This window comes from Epinephelus lanceolatus, chromosome 4, assembly GCF_041903045.1.
Source record: "Epinephelus lanceolatus isolate andai-2023 chromosome 4, ASM4190304v1, whole genome shotgun sequence".
NCBI lineage: Eukaryota > Metazoa > Chordata > Actinopteri > Perciformes > Serranidae > Epinephelus > Epinephelus lanceolatus.
In genome coordinates, this window is record NC_135737.1 from 46,649,005 (window position 1) to 46,662,149 (window position 13,145).

At 39.7% G+C, this 13,145-nt stretch overlaps 1 protein-coding gene across 1 annotated transcript; it reads left to right on the forward strand.

The window, feature by feature from the left end:
• Window positions 1-2,497: 2,497 nt before the first annotated feature.
• On the forward strand, window positions 2,498-13,058 carry chp2 (calcineurin-like EF-hand protein 2). Its single transcript, XM_033630687.2, has 7 exons — window positions 2,498-2,655; window positions 5,714-5,786; window positions 8,598-8,678; window positions 10,575-10,699; window positions 10,789-10,850; window positions 11,594-11,716; window positions 12,205-13,058. Exons 1-7 carry the CDS (start codon window positions 2,589-2,591, stop codon window positions 12,256-12,258), a joined length of 585 nt encoding a protein of 194 aa, XP_033486578.2. The 5' UTR covers window positions 2,498-2,588; the 3' UTR covers window positions 12,259-13,058.
• Window positions 13,059-13,145: the final 87 nt, after the last annotated feature.

Consider the following 13,145-nt stretch of genomic DNA (forward strand, 5'->3'; position numbering starts at 1 on the left):
CAGAACATTTATCTCCTCATCAAGTGTGAGATGATCATCTAACGTAAACCCCAGATATTTATACAACCTAGTGTAGGATAAAGGTGCTGACCCACAAGAAAAAGTGAAATTGGACTGCACCTGTCCCTTCTTCCTGAAGTGCACAACCTGTGTTTTATCTTCGTTTATCCTCAACCTCCATCTCCCACACCAGTTGTACACAACATCTAATAACATTTGGAGCTCATTTTCAGACTCTGTGAGGAGGACTAAATCATCAGCGTACAGAAGAGAGCCAACCGTAAGGTCACCCAATCTGACCCCTATGGCTGTGTGCTTGATTTCTAATACAAGATCATTTATATAAACGGCAAACAAGGTGGGAGAGAGTACATCCCCCTGTTTGACACCAGATGGAGTTGGGAACCAGCCCGTTCTATACTGATTAACCTGCACACAAGCCACTGGGGTCCGATAAAGAGCTTTTAGTGCCTTGTAAAATTTACCATCTATTCCAGTATTTAATAATTTAAAGCTAAGAAGACCATGGTGAATACAATCAAAAGCTTTGCAAAAATCAATAAAACAACAACAAACAGATCCCCCTTCTTGTATTCTGGCATGAACTATAGTAAATAAAGAATATATGTGGTCAATACATGCTCTTTTCTTACGGAAGCCATTTTCTTCATCAGCTAATAAACCAAACATTTCCAAAAATAGCATCAGTCGCTCATTTAATATACTGGAATAGATTTTATAAACACAGCTTAAAAGGCTTACCCCACTATAGTTCATGGGGATTCTGGGATCATTGTTTTTAGACTTAGGGATTGGTTTTATAATAGATTTCTGCCAGACCGAGGGAAGAAAACCATAGTCAAAACAAATGGAGAAAAGATTAAGTAAAATGTAAAATAAACAAGGTAATTTCAAAATTTCATTCGATAAGTTATCAACACTGAGTTATTACAGACACCGCTAACGGCTAACAGCTAACGGTTAGCCCAGCTAATCTATGATAACCATGTTATTAATTACAAAATGTGCACACAGAAATAGTAATGTTTGTTCAATCATTGTGTCTATAGACTTTACAAACATCAGAATAGTCTAAACAGTGATATAGTGACGTGAAAAATGTGAGAGATATATATATAGCTAAACTCTGCTGGTTTTCTACGGGTCCATGTCATTGGTCCGACATCCCATTAGTCCGACGGTCCGCGGTGCTGAACGGCTCCCGGTGGGCGTATTTCTGCCTTGATGGTGCGCCGCGACCGGCTCTGGATCAGCTGGGAAAGGTTTGAGGCGGAGCAGGCTCACGGCTTATGTGTTTGTCACTTTCTTTTTCATTTTAACCCACACCATGATCTTTTCCTGACCCTAACCAAGTGGTTTTTGTGCCTAAACCTAACCAGACCTTAACCACAGGGCATCATGATGATTTCGGAACAACGGGTTTAATATGGTCAGAACAATGGGATGTTGAACCAGTGGGCAGTTCCCGTTTTCTACCCGGAAGTATTTGTAAACAGCAAGGCGATTCCCTCTATTACTTGTCCTTATTGAACAATATCAGCTCCATTTAGTCAACGCACTGAGGAACAAGCTGTGTTGTAGATGTGCATCATTACAACCAGCTGGAAACACAGAATACATTACATTTGTACGTTTCACACGTATCATAACATCTCTATGAAATGTGGTTGTTTTTTACAGAGACTTCACTGTGTTTCCTGTCAAGATAGTGCTGCGAAAAGCAGTTAATATGTGTAACCACAGATGTTAAAAACACCCTACTCTTGTGTGTGTGTTCTCAACATAAAACTAACCAACATGTCCTCATTTTGTGCTGTCAAAGTGTGCCACAAAAAGCAATTTGTTTTAAAGATATTTGGGGGTTTTTTGCCTTCATTTGAAAGCTGTAGCATGAAAGAGAATGAGAGGGGGAATGAAATGAAACAACGGGCTGCAGGTTGGATTTGAACCCACAGCTGCTGCAGCAAGGACACAGCCTTGGTACGTGGGGCGCCCGCTCTACCAGATGAGCTAGTGGGCATATTGGATATATGGATATTTCTCACTGAGACATTGGTGCATTTCCTGCTGTCATTGTGACCCTAAAAGTGGGTATCTTGAGCCAAAACATGAACTCTTCCCAACCATAACCAAGAGTTTTCTTTTTCTTGAAGCACATGTTTACCACAGCTTTGTTGAATCATGAAGAAAAGTTAAGTTTGAATGTATCCACTTTATAATAATGTGACAAATGTGACGTGGTTTGCATACACGTACAGTGCCATCATTCTGGTGATTGGCTCATGGAAACAACTTGAATGAGTCAATTATTAATTGCATAGAAATTCGTTGCATGTCCAGTTTATCTGCTCTCCAAACATCATTGTTACAGTGAATGTGGGATCTAGGATGCTCATTGGTCAGTGAGTGCCTGTTAGGTGAGTAGTGATTGGCTGACCAACCCATCCGTCATATCTGTGGCGTGGCTGCAGGGTGCAGACAGAGAGATACAGTCAGCCTGCTCTAACTGCAGCCAGACGCCTCCAGGAAACTAAAATCACAAGTCAGGTTTGTGTTGTAGCCGCAGGATGGGCTCCAACAGCTCCAGCATGAACAACATCCCCAATGCCCAGCAGCTCATGCAGGAAACTGGCTGTGAGTTCACATCTGTTGCTTGTTTTTGTGCAAAATCTGAGACAAAGAGCAGGTTGTGGGAAACTAGGAGCAGAGAGCAGAGAGCAGCCTCAACAGTCGAGTTCTGCAGACTAAAGAAAAAGAAAAATGGCAGCAATTATTTGAGTCTCTTGAGTTCAGTCAGTCGCGAGTCACGAGTCTGTTGGATGATTGTTCTGGACTCCAGTCATATTTTACCTTCATCTGAATACATAGCTGAAGTTTGAGGAGTTTAAATTCCTGACACAAAGGGTCTCTGCTCTCTGATGAATCATCACAGATAAACAGTCATGAATTCTGACTCTGAAGGACGGAGGCAGCTGTGAAACATGAAGCCACAGCTGACACAGAGGAGGTTTCCTGCTGGAATTGATCCATCAATAATACAAACAGACTGGAAACGTACCCTCCTGAGTTTGGAAACACTTTGCAACATTTCCACAGATATTAAAGACTTTAGTTGTGATTTAAGGGACAAAAACACCCCCTGGAAAATTCATTTACATCAAAACTGTGTCTGAATTTGAATTAGTGTGAGGTGGGTTGTGCTACGGCCTCAGTGTGAGCTCTCTGATAGCAGCACAGTGAACGCTGTTAAACTCATCAGTGTTGTTTCACCTGCTGTTTATCTCAGTTTGTGTGTGAACACCCTGAACTGTCCGCACTGATACAGACACTGTGGAGATTGTTTACCACAAACTGAACAGATAACTGCTCGCTGTGCTGCTCTGTACACAACCCAAGAGCCAGAACAACATGTTGGCATCGTACGTTTCTGAAGACCACGTTTACGTTACATTTGTTGTTATGTGCAGGGTTTCCAGGGTCATGGAAAACCTGGATAAGTCTGTGGAAATGACTGTGAATTTATTTTTTTAGCCACTGACATAACGTAGCTCTGTTTTGTCGGCTGTTGATCTTGAACAGTGGTCTGCATGTCACCCAGTCAGCTCATACACTGTGACACTTTTGAGACATTGATATGATCAGTATGAAACGTACAAATGTATCCGTGGTTGAAATGTGCAATGCCAACATTTTCTCCTGTCGACTGGGCTGACCCCGAGCATCAGTAACATCACTAGTATGTAGGATACTGAGCATTTCTTGGTCTTTGAATGACAAACAATCAGAATATTTGTCCATGCTTAACTCATATAACAAATAAAACATTAAAAGTCAGTGTTCGTGTCAAGAACGATGTTTTATGGCAATTTCCGTGTTCTATCACCATCAATAAATGTGCAGCTTGCTCAGATTGTGAGAAAAGGAAGGCTATAAACTCTATTATATACAGGGTTCTCACGGTCATGGAAAACCTGGAAAAGTCATGGAATTTCACAGTCTCATCTTCCAGGCTTGGAAAAGTCATGGACTGTTATTGTTTGTAATGAAATTAATTGTTACCATAATCTTCAGGGGATAAACCTCCACATAATGTAACACAATGGCAAATTTATTTTCTGTAAGTTAGCTGTTGACGTAACGTAGCTCTACTAAGCGTTAACGTAGGGCTGCACGATATATCGTTTCAGCATCAACACTGCGATGCTCAGTAGTCGCCATTGAAGGACGTGCAATGTCAAGTAAGACAAATGAACTTAAACAACTTATTTGATGCTTGATACAAATGGAAAACTTGCACAGTTCTCATTTTCCAGGACTTATACCGGCCAAGCCTTCTGCTTTTAGACGTTATGTGTGTGTGACGTAGTGTGGCGGTGTTTGTTATGGAACTCCCCTGTGTGTGTGTGTGTGTGTGTGTCTAGAGAAGTACCGTAACCAGGCCAGCAGGTGCAGCAGACACAGTGACGTCTGTGCTTTTCCAAAATGAAATTTCATTAAAGGTCCTTGAAAAGGTCATGGAAAAGGTTTGAAATTTTGTCCATGGAAATGAGGGGGACATGTGGTTAGGTTAAGGCAAGAAAACAAGTTGGTAGTAATTAGAAAAAGATCCCAGTTTTGTGGCACAATCAAACACAGCAATGACTCGCTATGACCTGTTTTGTTGTTTGTTGGTCTTAAACAATCTGCACCTTGGCAGGCATGTTGCCTAGGTGTTCTCATTCCCGCTCATCCTTTTCCAAGCCTTCATTTCTAGATTAATAAATCAGTATCCTGTAGATATCCTGTTCTCACAATCACTGAGTCATCTTTATTCCTGAGAGCTCAGTTACTGTTGTGTTGTAATGCAGCATCCAAGATCTGAGATTCAGCTCGCGTAGGGGCTCTAAAATGTTTATTTTGACCTTCGTATTAATAAGTCAAATTTGTTCGTCTTAACACACAACAAATACAACATCGTAACACATCAAATGTGTGTTAAGATGACAGAAATTACCCTGTTAACAAGAGCATGTCTGCCGTCGTAACACATTTAGAACATTAAATCTTCCATGGCATTGGTTGGCGTCAACATACCAACCCCTTTCTGACAGGGCTCCTGTTCGTGAGTAGTGTTGGCTACGTGTCTCACCTGTCTTCCACAAACTTCAGTGTAGTATTTGGGATAGTCCAAATATTAAATTGAAGTTGTGTAGAAGACAGCTGATAGGTAGGTAAATCTGCCGACTAACAAGTGCCCACATTGGTCAACACAGTCGCTACGTCAAAAAGGGGTTGGTTTTAATGCAAGAAACAACCTAACTCACACGATTTTCTTTTCTGACACACCACAAAGAATTACTTTCAAAATGGCCCCTGCTCATGATAAAGGCACTCAAATATAACACAGTGATAACTCAAAGCTGGATCGTCTGAATAACAGACTCGGAGACCACCTCTCCTGTGGTCTAAAGTGAAAGGTAACAGTATCGTGTGTTCTCTGCTGTGTGTTTCAGGAGTGCAACTTTCCAACACAACTTCTTATCATGAGTTTAAACAATATGGAAAAGTCAACACAGCAGCTGCGGTGTGAAATGTGACCTGCTGCAGAACGAACCACTGATATATCCAAGCTGTTGGTTGTGAAACATGTTCAGTGTTGTGGTTTCCCGACGTGACGTTTCCATCAATCAATCAAACCTTCTTTGTGTTTCAGTCTCTGCTGCTCACATCCTTCGTCTGTACGAGAGGTTTGAGTTTCTGGATAGCGACCAGAGAGGAGAGCTCAGGTCGGTGCGCTCACACACCAGTGTGCAGAAAAATGCTTCATGTAAACAACAGGCTGTCATAGTTATCACATCGAGATGTCCATGTGGACGAATTCTGTGTGAAGGAGCCAGATTAGGATTTTTGATCCTGAACACACGTGTTTCTAATAGAGAGAGTGAGAGCAGCCAGAGTTTATGGAATTTTTCTCCTATTTATTTATTGTGGTTTTTAACCACAAAATCAAAATGAGGAAGATCTGGAGTTTCTTTCGAGGTCCCTGCATTTTGAACATGATCAAACTCCCCAGTAAAGTGGTGTCCATTAATTAAGTCAATCAATCAATCAATCAATCAAACTTTATTTATATAGCACATTTTCATACAATAAATTGTAACACAAAGTGCTTCACAGAATAAAAAGACAAATGCCCCAGAACAATCTACATAAATGAAAGTATATAGATAAATAGAAATAAATTGCTAAATAGATAACTTTAAAAGCATATAATATATATGACTAAAAGTTATCAATAAGAAATAAAGGATTTAAAATATATGACAATGATAAAATGTCTAAAAATTTCAATAAATAGATGAGAAATAAGTAAATAAATAAGAATAAATAGATCAGTAAAAATCAACTAAAAGCCAAACTAAAAAGGCAGGTCTTGAGTTTGCCTTTGAAAATATCCACACTCTCTGCTGCCCTCAGATCCTCTGGCAGGCTGTTCCACAGACGTGGGCCGTAGTAAGAAAAGGACGCCTCATCGTGGGTTTAAGTTCTAACTTCTGGAATAATTCACAGTCTACTACCAGAGGACCTGAGGGTCCTAGAGGGCTGATAGGTTAAAAGCAAATCTGATAAATAAGAAGGACCAAGACCATTAAGAACTTTAAAAACTAATAAAAAAATCTTAAAATAATTTCTGAAGCTAACAGGAAGCCAATGCAGAGACTCCAGGATGGGAGTAATGTGTGCTCTCTTTCTGGTCCTCATCAGAACTCGAGCGGCTGCATTTTGAACTTGTTGTAATGGTTTAATGATCTTCTTAGGAAGACCAGAAAGAAGAGCATTACAATAATCAATTCTGCAGGTGATAAAAGCATGCACTAGCATTAGAGAGAAACGGCCTGACTCTGGAAATGTTTTCAAATGATAAAATGCTGTTTTTGTTATATTCTTAATGTGGGGCTCAAAACTGAAGTCAGTATCAATTATTACCCCAACATTTTTTATTTTTTGACATGGTTCCAGAGCCAGTGTTTGTAGTTTTGTATGCAGTTTCTCTCTCTGTGCTTCAGACCCAATAACTAAAAATTCTGTTTTGTCCTGGTTGAGCTGTAGAAAGTTCTCTGCCATCCAGCACTTATGCACTTATCTAAAATACAGCTAAAAAGTGCATCAAGTGGCTTTGGGTCATCATGAGACACGGCAATATATAGCTGTGTATCATCAGCATAACTATGGAATTGTATGCCGTGCCTCCTGACGACCCCTCCAAGTGGCAGCATGTAAAGATTAAAAAGTACTGGACCTAAAATTGAACCTTGGGGGACTCCACAGTCCATTTTATAGCGTTTGGAGGAGCAGTCATCAATGCCAACAGAAAAATTCCCTGTTTAAAAGATATGATTCAAACCAGTTAAGAACAGTGCCAGATAGTCCAATCATAGTGTGAAGTCTATTTAAAAGAACTGAGTGGTCTACTGTGTCAAAGGCTGCAGTTAAGTCAAGTAGGACAAGTACTGTGATCTTTTTAGTGTCCATATTTGACCTAATCTCGTTTACAACCTTGACTAGTGCCGTTTCAGTGCTATGATTGGCCCAAAAACCAGATTGGTACTGTTCAAGAACTTTGTTTGAATCTAAAAACTCGTTTAACTGATTAAAAACTAGTTTCTCTAAAATTTTGCTTAAAAAGGGAAGATTTGACACAGGTTTGAAGTTATTAACAATTGATGGGTCTAGATTGCTTCTCTTCAGAAGGGGCTTCACCACAGCAGTTTTAAGTGCCCCGTCTGAAGAGAACAGTTTACTATATGAAGAACATGCTCATCCAAACAGCTAGAAACTTCTTTAAAAATGATGTGGGAATTGGATCTAAATGCAAGTTACTGGTTTTAATTTGGAAATGATTTTATAGAGCACCTCAGCATTAACCAGGACAAACTTCTCCAGTGTTTCCTCACACAGAGGTTCTTCCATACTAAAACTCTTAGGTTGCTGTAAATTTGCTCTAATAGTGTCTATCTTGTCTCTGAAGTGGACTGCAAACTCCTCACATGTGGAGTTAGAGGGCAAACTGTCTGACTTACTAAAAACTGGGTTAATTAAAAGGTCAATGGTTGTAAAAGGGAATCTGGGGTTATTGTGATTATCTTGTATAAGTTTGGAGAAATGTGCTTAGCTGATGCGTTTAATTGCCTTATTGTAAGTTATGAGTTGTTTGTGATATATCTGATAATGAACAGTCAACTTACTTTTCCTCCATCTGCGTTATGCTTTTTTAAAAGGTGAAAACGCATTTGTGCATCGAGGCTAACAGCTTGTTTCATTAACTAATTCACAGATAGCATTGTATTACTGCATGCTAGCAGTTATAAAGGGCTCACTCCCTTCAAACTCCTGCAATAAATCCTTACCTTCATGAATGTTCAGTTTTTGTTAGAGACTTGTTGAACTTTAACTTCTCCTGTTCTCCTGTTCTGTTCCTAATAATCTGACTGTTACTAATAATCTGTTCCCAATATTCCACTGAAGTGATCTGAAGTTATATCAGTAATGCTTAATTCTGTGGTGGCTGTGTGATATATTCTCTCTGTGTGTCTCAGGCCTGAGGATTTCGGAGCAGTTCGGGAGTTGGCCTTGAATCCCATCGGAGACAGAATCATAAGTGCCTTCTTCTCTCCAGGGTGCAGCAGCCTGCTAATGTTTCCTTTTTAGAGTGGATGAGATCAGATTGTTATTGACTGTAATGCTGTTTCTTATTCAGGTTTTAGACCATTAAGGACATCTCACTTACAGCTACTTTCCATAAACACTGACTAAGTTGCAAAGTGCAGCATAGGGCCTGATATTACACCCTGCACAAATCAGCACGCAGCACAGCCCGACTGTCATTGCCAGCGTCAGACCGACATGGTAGGTCTTAAAATGAGGTGTGGTTAGACCAGTGGTCGGCAACCTTTACTATCAAAAGAGCCATTTTTGGGCAAAAACTGCAATACATAACTGTGCCTTATAGTGGCTGCAATACAGCCTATTTAACACTTTCCCCGCCAGAGTTTTATTTTAGAGTTTCCAGCCACCGCCAGCATTTTTTGATCATATTCACTAATCTTTCAAGACCCACAGAATGAGTTGTTCTATGAATATGTAAACAGTATATACATGAAACTAAAGAAGAGACCTTCTGCTTTGAAACACAAGACAACATTGTATTCTGTCTTATTCCATTTCTTTTTGATCAACACTTGTGCATCTCTATTAAAAAAAAAATACAAAAAAAGCTGAAAAATAGCATTTTTTGTCAAAGACTCATTTTCAAGTATAGAATCAATTTCACATTTACAGTTTTTGTTTTTTCTCATTTCCTTATGTCAGTTTGAATTGTATGAATGAAAGTAATTAAGATAATATTCTCTTACAGCAGAACACATCACCACGTTCAGTGATCATTCAGTGTTCTGTTGTCTCCGTCTCCTCTGTGGTCGTCTCGTCTGTGTGTCACTGTCACCGTCATAGAGATCCCGTTTCGTCCGACCAAACTCGTTTGCTTCTTCGTCCAAATCAGATTCAGAATGTTGATCAAAACATGAAGTGTCGGAGTCTGAGCCCATCAATATCTCCATGGCTTTTGCAACCATAAACTTTCCTGTCAGCGACGGCATTTTCATGCAGTTTAAAAGCTGCTACATTTCCGTCATCAGCATCTTCTTCCAGTTTCCAGCAGATCATCTTCTTCGTTTGTTTTTGGACACAGCAATGCTGTTCTGTTCCACAATGTGTGTATCCACGCCCCCCATCTTATAACAGTGAAAACACGAATTGACAGAATATCTTGCCAATGGCGGGGAAAGAGTTAATCTAAATTAGCCTATAACAACAGCCACTGACGTTCACTTTGGAGGCTAGTGTTTGCTTCCCATATGATTGTAAAGCCAAATCCAATTTTTTTTTCCTAAACCCGACCATGTGCATGTTTTGGCTAAACGTGACCACATGTGTTTGTTGTTGACACACCCAGGGTACCTTGCACATCATATCTTAACGTTGAACATTCATGACCAAATGTTGATATCTGACGAGGTCGGAGAACGTGTTGCCTTTCCCCCTACACTTTTCTCTGGGCCCAGATTATGCCTTGTTTAACTAGCAAAAAATTAGTTAGACATGCCCTTAATGCACTTAAGACCATGGGCTATAGATTGTTTAAACAGGGCCAATAGTGTTTCCGATAATTGAACATTTTCTGCTGTCTTGTGGTATCAGTTATATAAATTATCACAGAGAAATTATTACATTTTGCATTTGTTGTTTTCGAATCACAAAGCTCTGAACTAGAGACAAATAGTTAAGAATCCAAAAAAAAAAAAAAATCTGAGAGCAGAAGATGGAGTTCGTCAGTACTTATGCAACCACAGAGAAGCATTAAATATCTCATATGACAAACTGGAACGGAGCTGGAGTTACAAGGGTTTGGACTTGACAGCAGCCGTCTTTCAGAGTAGTTTATGGTCCATCCTGTGTTTGTTAGGCACCTTGAATGGGAAACAGGAAACATTTCCCTTTCCTCTCACTCTCTCCAGACAGGAGACGGTGGACTTTCCCACCTTTGTGCGGGTTCTGGCTCATTTCCGTCCCACAGAATCAAACCGGACCAGAGATGGAGCACAGCCGGAGCCGGCCAACAGCAGGACCAGGAAACTCAAATGTCAGTTGGCTTTGGTTTGTTCTGCTCAAGCTTTTCATTTGTAGTCTATGACCTGAGATGCACTGGTGATTTTGTCTGTTTGTGTGCAGTTGCTTTCCAGTTGTACGATCAGGACAGAGATGGAAAGATTTCCAGAGCCGAGCTTCTTCAGGTCTGTAACTGTTAAACTCATCACTTTGTCTCCCTAAAACTCTATAAATGGTACTGCTTGCACTCAGACTGAGTGCTTTCAGGTAGATTTATGTGATGAAAGTTATGACTACTTCACTGCATTACCCAGAGTCCCTGCAATACAAAAAAGGTGCAACTTTAATGAAATGTTTGCATCTTGCCAGTTCACTTACAAGGGCAGTTTGGATGCAGAAAATCACAATGGATTACAATTGACCAGAGTTGTGGCTTAAATATGAAAATGAATGAACACAGAAACATCTACAATGACTCCTGCAGCATAATGGACTTCTCTACTGTCCATACATATAATCAGTATCTCAAAAAAGGCCCCTTAAAATGGTTACATATGCTGTGATAAATCATACCAATGTGTTTAATGGTGCACACTTTTGGAGAGTCTTCTTGAAGGAAATCAACACAGCTTAAGTTGAAGTATGAAAAAATACATCCAACACTTAATATCCTTTAAAAACATCCTTTAGGCCAACCAAACGACGTGTTTCAATAGGAATGACAGGAGGATATAATAGTGTATCATCTGCATAGAAATCTAACCATATATTATGTATACAGAGAATGGAATAGGGCCCAGAATTGACCCTTGAGGCACACCACAAGGAAATTAAGCTTCCACATTAGTGCCAAGAGGAGCTGAGTCTAGGTAAGAGTCCAGTCATTTCTGGATGTGATTACTGACTGATCACTAACCGTGAACGACAGGTGCTGCGGTCGATGCTGGGGATGCAGGTGACAGAGGAGCAGTTGCAGAGCATCGCTGAGCGAGCCATCCAGGAGGCCGACCTGGACCAAGACAACGCCATCTCCTTCGACGAGTTCAGGAAGGTGAGAGGGAGGCAAACTGAAGTAGTGACCACATAGACAATTGGGGATAATAATATGAACCAAAACAGCACAATCATTTTAAGTAATTTGGTTTAAGTTTAGGCTACGTTCCTGATAACAGAGGCACATATATGTTTTTTTCTGCTTGATTTCTTTAAATATTAAAGAAGTAACAGTTGTTTTGTGAGGATGAAAACTCAAAGAAAATGTGTTTGCTGAAGTGACTCGTTAAGTCTTTGAACAATGAAATAAACCATTTTGCTGTAACAAAACAAGAATAAAATTGATTCAGCTAAACAAGAAATGAGGAACATTAACGAACATCGACGCAAACAGCTAACACTGAAGTCCTAAATATCATCAAATGTTCTCATTTAACAGAAGAAATTAATACTTTTAAGGAGGTGACCAAATGTCTACATGTACAATAGGAAAAGTATGTAACATAGCTTTTAACAATAAAATGATTATTTTCATTTTGTTTTCAGTCACTGGAGAAAGTGAACATCGATCACAAGATGAGTATTCGCTTCCTGAGATAAAGACATGGCTTGCTACGAGTGTGGGATTTTCCTGTTTACGTAAAAAAAAAAGACAATCGGGCACTTCTTGTCTTCCTAAAACCTGCTAGAAGAGATGAAAATGGAGACAAAACCAAGTGTGAAATGTTATTTGTCTGGTAGATTCATTTTAAGATTTGAAGAGAAACAAGAAGGATGGAAGAGATCAGAGTTTGCATGGACCGTCTACACGTAACCCAAATGTATGACCACGTGGACGCAGACACTCTACGCATCTTACCGTTGGTTTATCTATCTATTTTACATAAACTAAGTAAACTACAGAAAAAATGGACATTTTCAGCTGATGGTGCTACAACAGAAGAAGAAAAGAGACCATCAAAGTCAGTAGGTTTCATGAATGTCTGTACATTTAATAAAAAACCCATCCAGTAGTGGCTGAGATATTTCAGTTTGTGTGTATTCAGCTGCTAACTAAAGCCATGAAAGCGTCCTTGTGTTGGGGATTATACAGTAAGTTGTCTGAGCCAACAAAAGTTTCAAAAAATCAACCTGCTTGATGAAAATTCATCATGAACATGTTTGCACTGTGGCTGGCTTCAGATGAAGAACATGTCTGTCTTCAGCCTCCACAGGACAGCAGGAATGTTTACAGAGACAAAGAGTGGGACAATAGAGAACTGTGGATATGGAGACTTTTTTGTTAGACCTGCTTGTTATTAAATGTTGGAATGATTGTAAAAGTTGGAACCGTCCACCTGCGATAGGGTATGTTTTTGGTTTTAGTACCATTTATTCTTCAATAAATCACTTTAAAATCATATTATGTGTCAGTGTGAGTCTATCAGCAGTTTTCTTTTAGAAATCTTTAAATTTAGAAACTGGCGTCACAATCTGTAATGAAGGCA

What these genes read in the sequence shown, in the direction of transcription:
- chp2 (XM_033630687.2), top strand. Translation starts at nt 2,589, where the DNA reads ATGGGCTCCAACAGCTCCAGCATGAACAACATCCCCAATGCCCAGCAG. An exon ending in GCTCATGCAGGAAACTGGCT is followed by an intron (nt 2,656 to 5,713) that starts GTGAGTTCACAT and finishes TTTGTGTTTCAG; the next exon opens with TCTCTGCTGCTCACATCCTT. An exon ending in GACCAGAGAGGAGAGCTCAG is followed by an intron (nt 5,787 to 8,597) that starts GTCGGTGCGCTC and finishes TGTGTGTCTCAG; the next exon opens with GCCTGAGGATTTCGGAGCAG.